This window comes from Stigmatopora nigra, chromosome 13 (genome assembly GCF_051989575.1).
Source record: "Stigmatopora nigra isolate UIUO_SnigA chromosome 13, RoL_Snig_1.1, whole genome shotgun sequence".
NCBI lineage: Eukaryota > Metazoa > Chordata > Actinopteri > Syngnathiformes > Syngnathidae > Stigmatopora > Stigmatopora nigra.
Genome location: NC_135520.1, coordinates 10,677,501 through 10,687,500, shown reverse-complemented (window position 1 = coordinate 10,687,500; position 10,000 = coordinate 10,677,501). Strand labels below are relative to the sequence as shown.

Genomic DNA, 10,000 nt, shown 5'->3' with positions numbered 1-10,000 from the left:
GAATACTGGTTGAGATGGTACAAGAAGATGAAGTGCATTTGGACGATGTCAAAATTGAATCTGTGATACTATTTTCTTACCTTTGGTCACCATTATATCCAATTTAAATTTTTACCTAATCGTTTTGATAACTGGTTTCAAAATTAGAAGCCACGGAAATTGTTCATTTCAAAAACAATTCCATTTACGGTGACAAAACACTTCTTAAAAGTGACAAAAATCTAAAATTGTGCTTCTTTCCGCGAAAGACATGAAGTCAATGCAAATGATTTGCTTTAATGGGCCATACAAATCATATGAGGGGTCAGATCTGAACCCCAAGCCTTGAGTTTGACACGTGAGGTATGGACTGACCTGTGAGAGTCCCAAGTAGATAGAGACAGTCTCAGAGATGTATAGAAAGCGTCCTTCCTTGTTTAGTGCAAACACGAAACCATCCAGAGACTGGAATAAAAATACACAAAAATACACATTGTCAATATTGAACATCAGAAATAAATTGATACTGCAGCACAATACGATTAACAGTTAAAATATTCTTAGAGCTAGACAAAATCTGACTTAAAAATGAACCTATAAGAGAGAAATTGTAAAAATAAACGATTTTGAGGCAATTTTAAAGGTACTGTTTATACACGGAGGCGGTTAATGTGCGAGACAATACGGTACTACAGATTAAAATCTACTTCCGAGAATTTGTTTAACACATACACTGCACAGAAGCATGCCCAGACTCCACTACTAAGACGTTAACGATTCAGCATGAAGTGTCCGTCCACAAGTGACCGAGAAGACACCTTTTTTCACATCACCATCATGACAAAAAGTTTGCGTTTGTCTCGAAGATGTTGGGGCCTGGCACATGTGCGACAGCTGGCGGGCTTTGTTAATATTCATGAGCCGGACGCAACCACGGGCTCAGCAAACCAATCAGACGAGCGCGAGCGGCGGATCCCGAATCAGCTGACCTCGCCTGTCAGACGGGATATTGTTTCTACGGCCCGGCGCTTGTTTCTCCAGCTGATTTGCATATTAATAATACACACACTCTCAGTCTTTAGGTGTGTCTGTGTGTGAATATAACAAATGGACCACAGGAGTTGTCCACTCACACACAAGTTAAGAAAACAACAAACAGTAACAAAACACATTTCATTGTCTCTATCTACACGCACACACCCAAACGCCCCATGGCGGTGTGTGCATACGTGTGTGTGTTGTGTCTGTGAGAGAGGCTCTGACCGCCTCCTAGTAATTATGCTAATTGCCTGGATGCCCTTGCCTTTATTTATGCACGGCTGCTAAGATAAATAAAAGGAAATTGCTTTGGATCTAACTGTATTCATTTCAGCATGCTAACTAGAACGCTAACGCTACATTTGTGTGTGTGTGTGTGTGTGTGTGCGCGTATGAGCGCGAGAGGGGTGGCACAGATTTGTTTACCCTTCACAAATTCCGCAGGTAATTGCAATTTTGATTGTACTTTTATTTATTTTATTCATTGGGTGTGGACCGCTTCTGTTGAGTTAATAGTGTGTGTCACAATAAATTGCTTTGTCCTATTAGGCAGGATGAAAGTGCTAAAAAAAAAAAGCTGTGAAGACAACAAAACAAGTTTTAGTTTTGCTCAAATTGCAAAGATTTTATTTTTGGTGATTATGTATAAAATACAAATGTAAATATTAGGAGTGTAAATAAATATTTTCTTAATGGCAACAAACAGAATATCGCAAAACAAGCAGAAAACCGAGATTAATTATTCATTCATTCATAGAGCAGCTAAGGGAACACAAGGCGAAGGACACCTGAATTTGTAGCCAACCAATCACAGGCCACAAGGAGACGGACAACCATTCACGCTCACACTCATACCAAGGTTAATTTAGAGTGTCTTACCAGCCCACCATGCATGTCTGTGTAATGTGAGAGGAACCCAGAGTACCCGGTAAAAACCCACACAACCTCGGGAGATCATACAAGCCTGCGATTAATCCCTCGATCTCAGAAATGTTAGGCCAAAGCGTGCCGCCAAAACCAATTATATTTTATAAAAACAAATTTCTCTTGAAAAAACAATAATAATTAATCAGATTTAATTGTGTTATGCTTTTCAAATAAATATGAAGGCAGAGGAAAGTATCAGGTGTATTTCCTAGATGGTCAGCAACAGTGAAGGGAACCGTCCAAAAGACAATGGTGAGGCCACCCATGGTTTATCGCTTAAAAACAGTAGCTCTGAAGTAAAAAAAAAAACGGAGGTGGAGATGAAGATGCTCGGAATGACCAGGTTGGATAGGATTAGAAATGAAACATTAAGAGGGACAGTGAAGTATGGACATTTTGGGGATTAGGTCAGAGAGACCAGACCTCAATGGTTTGGGCGTGTCCAATGAAGAAATGGGGACAATATCGGTAGAAGATAATGGTGGAACTGCCCGGGAAGAGGGTTAGAGCTCACCCCAGGAAAGGAGTCAGGAACATTTTTGACCAAAAGAGCCATAAACAATTCCTATTTTTAAATATTTTATTTTAAGGCCTTCAGTGTATTTAAATCTATATTGTTTAGTTCAAAATAAATACATGTGTTACATTTCACCCGGCACTGAGAATTACCATGGTACCTCTACTTATGAATGGTTCAACTTACGAAATATCCAGGTTACAAAAGCCCTGAAGGAAAAAAAAAATCCCAATATATGAAAAAAATCCGAGTTATGAAACATCAGATAAAATAAAATATCCACAATTATGTAAATACACTTTGTGTATCAGGATTTTATTTTTTTTTATTTTCGGGGTAGAGTGGCTTTCTCATTGGCTATCGTGCAACACCTCGCTAGGCTGGCAAAGAAAGTTGCGTCTCTATTATGACTAACGTTAGTGTGAAGTAGGCAGACACAAAAGCAGGCCTGTCAAGCACCAGTCCGACTCATAAATGGCTTGCTGCAGGCAAACGAAGAAAAAAAAAAGTTCCGTAATGGAGTAACGTTGAGTATGACTGTCCAACTAAAAGCCCCTTTCTGGGCACCCGTTCATTTTTTTCGGGGTCATGGCAAAGCAGCTCTGGCCAACGGAGAATTCCTGATTTGTGTGCCATCATTTGTCAGTTCTACTACCTTTTTTTTCCTGAGTGTGCGTAACGTAATTTTAATTTGTATGTGTATGTATGTTTATTTACTCAGCTGTCACTCATAATTTCGCCTCATTGGATAATGTTTTTGCATTTCTTATTCATTTTAATAGCTTAGTAAATAATTTTCTTTTGTGTTTTCCCTTTATATTTAAACATACAAACTTTTGCATTCCTGATTCATACAAATTTGGTCTACTTTTTTCTACCTCGGGGGCAAAAAATAGTTTGAGTTTTTAAATTAAACGTGTTAATTGTAGGCTAAACAAAACCTCTAATTTTACAAGCAAGAAAAAAAAAGAGGTAAAAAAATAGTTTCCTCATCCATACATATAAACACACCTTACTGGTTGTTATTGAGGACAATAAAGGGCCAATAAATGTTTGTTTTTTTGGGGGCCAAAATAAATTAGACCTCTATTGCCATGAATGGCAACCAATGAGTAAAATGAGGACATTCAGACAGTAAAAGAAAGAGGTGCAATTGATTAGCGAGCTCTGCTGCATGCATTCTCTCTCCTTCTCTCTCTCTCTCCTTTCCACCTTCTGTAGATTACTGCATCGATCGTCCGCCCTCACGCGAACACCAACACAATGAAGATGAGGCCATCTTTTAACCATTCAGAACAGCCAGTTTAAATGTTACTGTCGAGCTTCCTCGTCGTGACAAATGGGAAAAGTGTGTGTGTGTGTGCGGGTGTGTGTAGGACAACAAATGAATGGTAAAAGAAAAGGCTGTGAGGTATGGCAGAAAAAGAGAACTCAAGCAAGCAGTTGGCATGATTAAAAGAAATTTATGGGGGAAGACGAGAATTGAAAGGAAAATTAGTTTAGGCAAAAAGAAGGAAAAAAAACGAGAAAGACCTCCTTTCCTTGTCGGACGTTCATGTTGGATGAAAGATGAAGTGTGGAGAGGAAAAAAAAACCTCTAGCAAGCCTTGAAATTATCATTTGAAAATACTTAATACTTCTTTTGTAGCTCTGGTACTTTCCGTGTAGCTAAATTACTTTCCAGTCCAGCTGAAAGTCCTGATGGGATTGAGGTACTTCCTATTACTTCCTGTCAACCCCTCAAATAAATTAGTTAGTTCCTATCTACAGTAATACCTTGACATATGAATGTCCGAACATACAAGAAATTTGAGATATGAGGAAAATTCGGAGTGAATTTTAAATGTTATTGTAGATAATAATCACTGGATAGGTACTTGCTACTTTGTGAGCATAGCTGGTATCTTAGAATAATTAAGAACATATTTGCATTGAAATATTCTATTTTTGGGTGGTTTTAAATGGGAAAAATTGATTTGAGATAGGAGTGAATTGACATACGAGCTTGGTCCAGGAATGCCTTAAGCTCGTATCTCATGTATACAAAGTCTCATCTCCTTTTCTGAACTGCTTTATCCTCATTAGGGTCGCTGGACCCTATCCCTGCTGACTCCGGGCCAGAGGCGGAAAACACCCTGAATCGGTTGCCAGCCGATCGCAGTGTATATAAAGTATACTTCCTTTTTTGATAAATGTAAGGAAGAGGTGTCAAACTAACCTAGGCCACATACTACCATTATTTAATCATGATTTCCTTCAGAAGGCCATCATGTTATAACCAACTAGTCAAAGGAATTGACAATCATTTTGATAATTGATTATTTTTTGTGACATTGTTGACTTAAAAATAGTCAGAATCACCCTGAATCGGTGACCAACCAATCCCGCGCACAAGGAGACACACATACTAACATACTGAGGGGCAATTTAAACAGCCTACCGTGCATGTTTTTGGAATGTGGGAGAAAATGCAAACTCCACACAGGAGGACCAACCTGGGTTCAAACCCAGGACCCCAAAACTGTGAAGCCGACGCGCTAACCACTCCCTCGCTGCGCTGCCCAAATGTAAATATTAGGTGTAAATAATCATTTTCATTTTCGAAAAACAAAATATGGGAAAAAATGCTTAAAACTGAAAGCAAGTATCCATTCATTCCTTATCTATCCCAAATATTCTCACAAGGGTGTGTTCAACCAGCCTTAATTATTTTTTAGTTCATTTCTATGGGAAACATTACTTTGCAACACTAGTAAATCGATATACGAGCTCAGTCCCGGAACACATTAAGATCGTATCTTGAGGTGCCACTGTACTTCAAACTAAAAACAATAACGGGGAAATGGTTAATTATTCTCTATTTTTTCTAACATAAAAAATAAGTGTGATGCTGGCACAAAATATGCTGTACCAAATGGCCTGCAGTGCTCATTAGACTTGATGTCTAATGGCTCTATTTTTTTAATTGATATAGTAAATGGTGGTACTGTAGTTCTCGTACTTCCTGTTTTGTTCAAATTATTGTGATCACTTCCTTTCTAACTGAGGTATTTTCTGTCCATCGGCTGTGCCGACAGGCCGGCTGGCTCGCTGACATTCGGGTTGCAAAGGTCAACCTTGGCGCCATCATTGCCAATTCCCAAAGGTCAACTTCTTGCTGATTGGCGATAGAACGATCAGTATGAATCCATCGATCGGCGTAAGGGGCGGGAGGCCAGGCAACGGGAAAGGGGTGAGGGAGGGGAGAACTGAGCGAGAGTCAGAAAAGGTCAATGTGTCAATGAAAACCACTGAGGGAGGGGTAAAGTAGAGGAAGGAAAGGGTGGGGCCTAAAGGACTGCTTGTACACATCTCTAAATAATGCCCCATAATTTACTATTTTCATGATGATCGTGATAAATGCATGATGTCACTTTCGGTGAAGCCGACACTCAACACAAAAAAAGCGGGAAGTGACATCAGAAACTGAATTGACCTTGAAAAACAAAACATCAGTACGGACAAAAATGAAAGGCGAAATTAACATTAGCATTAGCAAAGAGCTGGCAGGCTGTTTGGACGTGTTGACAGGTCACGTGACGCCTGATGGCTTGTTAAAGCCGTTGCCCTAGCGACCAGACGGCGCAAATTCAAGGACGGACGCTGGAAACCTTCTCCAGATGGATGATGCTTAACCTCGCCGTACCCTTCCAGAACACACACACACTTGCACACACATTTATCCATATGTTACTACGAACTCATTGGTTACATTGACGGTGATAGATGTCACATCCATTTTTAAATAGGAATCCAACAATCTCTGCCAGCCAACCTAGTCAAAATGGATTGCATTTTTAATTACGTCAATGGCAACTAATGAGTTAACCAGGAAGTCATCTCACACTATTTCCTGTTTATCTTAGAGATTGCTAATTATTACTTTTATTATCGTTTGAGGCAATGACATATGTATTGCTGATGTAGTGTCGTGAAACGAAGCTGATGATGACTCATCAGTCACACGACGTACACTAACGATTGGCAATTAATAGTGGGCACCGCCGATGCTAATGTTTGATGCTAATTAGCATCCTGAATGTATGAGATAGCTGACAGACTTTGCGTCAACAAAAGATAGTTGATTCTTCCAATTGCGGTCAGTCAGTGGAGAAACTGCAAATGTGTTTCAGTTTTTCAATCTCATTTCATTTTCTGAACCGCTTTATTCTCACTAGGGTAGTGGTGAAGCCTATCCAAGCTGACTTTGGGCCAGATGTGGGGGACACCCTGAATTGGTGGCCAGCCAATCACACGGCACAAGGAGAAAAACAACCATTCAAGCTCACACTTATATCTAGAGGGCAATTTAAAGTGTCCAATCATGCTACCAATTCTATACTTTGAAACCCTGACCTCTACTTTAAATGCGCTTGAAAGTCATTTAGATGAGTGCATTTTATTTAATACCTGTTTGAAAATAAACGCACAAGCTGAGAACAAATGACTGATGACTGAATCTCTGAGTGATAGGTAAAAACTCATTTGTTCTGATTTTTGCCAGTTTTTGTTTTAGGCATGTTTAAGTCAGTCAGTTTTCTATTTTAGCATGGACCAATACCATCATGCCTTTAATGTGCAGAATTTCTGGGTCCCTCAATGCTCTAAACAACATGGTAACGTTATTTAAACGACTGAAAAAATCGGAGATAAAAAAAAAAAAAAACGTAATCAGGAGCCACACAAATGAAAACCGATTTTAAAGTTTGGATATCTTTGCTGTTTATGATCCGATGAGTAACACAAAATATTCAATGATTCATCAACCATCAAAAAAATAACCACTCTTCCCTATTGTGGTCAATGGCAGCCAATCAGTGAATGCTCTTGAACTTATATGATAGCGACGCTGAAGCGCAATAATCATGATGACCTGCAGCGGCGCTGTCACGTGAGGCTTAAAATTGAGTCATCTTTGGAAGGTGGGAAAGCGAAGGTGGAGAGCGAGCAAGAGAAGGCGGAGGGCGGCGCTTCAAGGGATAATGAGTCCAAAGCGGCGGCGTCCTCCATTTGTCTTCATTTGGCGTGACGGCCTTCATGCGTTTTGATTAGCGCACGCCCGCCCGCTTGCTCACGACAACAAGGAAATCACAACCAGAGAGAGAAAGAGAGAGAGAAAAAAAGGGAGAATGAGGAAAGCGGTGCAGACGATCAGGCTAAGGTGGAGGCCAAACAGGAAGCGACATCTTGGTTGGAAAAGGTTCCTGTTGGGTCTGACATCAAAAGGTTCGAATTGGGACGTTACCTTTTAACGCTACAGGAATGTACAGTGATGATATTAGTTAGAAACCTTCATTTGGGCTTGGATTGACATTGACATTGATTTACATTGACTTTGATTTTGAGGGCGGGGGGTGATCATTTTTCCTTGAAACTGGCTAGAAACCGATTTCTAATCTTATTTGTTACTTTCATCGGAAAACCCAGCCTTCTCTTGAATTCTGCATCTTGTTTTGAAATAAAAAAAATTAAATCCTTTGCTTGGTTTTAAAAACATTACTTCCATCCATTCATTTCAAAAACCTAATTAGAAACCCTTGAACGCACACTCTTGGTGAATAAGTGCAATTTTAAACCTAATATTGTGTAAGCCTCCTCAAATAAAAAGAAAAAAAACTTTGCTAAAAATTGCTTGAAAGCGAACTTGTTTCAATTTAGACTTGAACTCCAAACCTTTAAAATCTACTTTTACAACTCAAATGTAACTCCTTCATTTTAGTTTAAAACTACAACTGGCAGCCCTAGAAAACCTAACCTTTAGTCCAAACCTTAACTTGTTTTCAAACTCTAATTTTAAAACTCAATTTTACCTTAAAACCTTAATCTGCAATGCCAACTCGCATTTGAAATCCAAATCCATTTTCAAATGCTAATCTTATTTTCACATTGTAGCCATTGGTTACCCTTGACGTCAACAGATGTCCAATCCTTTTCAACTGATAGGCCAAGCAGGGAATGAACGTCACAGTTCAAATGAATTCGACTTCGTCTTCTACTGTCAAAGCAATTTGGATTCACAGCGGAAGGATAGAAAAAGCCACATGATTACACATGTATTATGTTTAGTGGCGAAGAAAGAGATAATTCTATTTTAAAATCCCAATTTGTACCCCTAACTCTGACTCGGTTGTGCCATGAGAAATTCCGGAAAGATAGTGTTCTACAAGTTACTTCCTGAACCAATCCAATCAAATGGAATATCTTGCCACTTGCCTCATTTCTGACACAGCTTGATGCCCGCACACCTGAACGTGTCACGCTGCGTAAACGGATGCAAGGACACGGTCTTAAGCGGCCATTGTGTTGTGCGGGCACGCACAACGCCACAAAACAAATGAACCACGACGTTAACATCTTGAGCACTTTGTATATTGCGCGTATGTTCACCCCGGGCCTGCATGGGTTTTCTTTGGGTAATCTGGTTTCCTCCCATATTCCAAAGACGTGGCTGATTGGACGCTCTATATTGCCCCTAGGTATGAGTGTGAGCACAAATGGTTGTTTGTCGCCTTGTGCCATGGCGGCCCACCAAGTCAGCTAGGATAGGCTCCAGAAATATTTTGATATACGAACATATGAGGCAGTCAGGCGGCCAAGAAAAGAGGATGCTTATGATAACGGTGTCTCCCTCGTGTAAAGATATCTACAAGCACTGGGCGCAGTGTTGCATTTTTTTCCGTGTTTTTTGTTGTTGTTGCGTTAGCCAGTGCAGAATTAAGAGGAAAAACAAAGGGTTCAAAGAAAGCAAACCAGTCAAAAAGTTGCAACATGTAGCACCAAAATTGCTAATTCATCTGCAGTATTAGTCCAGTTAAGCTCCACCCACTCAGGGAGAGCGCCAAGGACGAAACAAACAGCGCGAGAATGTCGAGGAGCTCAACGCCGTGACACGCGACACAACAAATAGGATTGACACACGCACAGGCAACAGATTGCTGATGGGACTGGAGCCATAACCTTCCCCTCACTACCCACAATGCCTCTGGGGACTGCCCTTGCCAGCTGCTGCAGCCTCCCTGACATATACACAATAACACACAGGGACAACATGACATGAGGAGAGTGATAGTAATGGTTTTTAACTCATTGGGAACCATTGACGACGATAGACGTCCAAATTATGACTGCTACCAGCCCTGAGGATGAGTGGTTAGCGTGCAGGCCCCAAAGTTCTGGGGTCCTGGGTTTGAATCCAGGTTGGTCTGCCTGTGCGGAGTTTGCATGTTCTTCACGAGCGTGCATGGGTTTTTTTCCAGGTCTGGTTTACACCCACATTCCAAAACCATTATTGTTAGGATGGTTGGTCACTTTATAGTTCTCCTAGGTATGAGTGTGAATGTTTGTTTGTCTCATTGTGCCCTGTGATTGGCTGGTCACCAATTTAGGGTGTGCCCCTCCTCGTGTCAGCTGGGATAGTGTCCAGCATCCCTCGTGACCCTTGTGAGGATAATGTGGTTCAGAAAACGAATGAATTATTGCTAAAAGCTTTTGCATTGGGCA

General features: G+C 40.5%; 1 protein-coding gene across 2 annotated transcripts in view; it reads right to left on the bottom strand.

Annotated features, from left to right (window-relative positions):
* The window catches only part of npas3 (neuronal PAS domain protein 3), a 136,482-nt gene that overhangs the window by 39,144 nt on the left and 87,338 nt on the right, over positions 1-10,000 (bottom strand). For both annotated transcript variants that reach the window (XM_077731608.1, XM_077731610.1), the window contains exon 5: positions 355-444. In XM_077731608.1, coding sequence (XP_077587734.1) covers positions 355-444 — 90 coding nt within the window. The remainder of the gene's footprint in view (positions 1-354; positions 445-10,000) is intronic.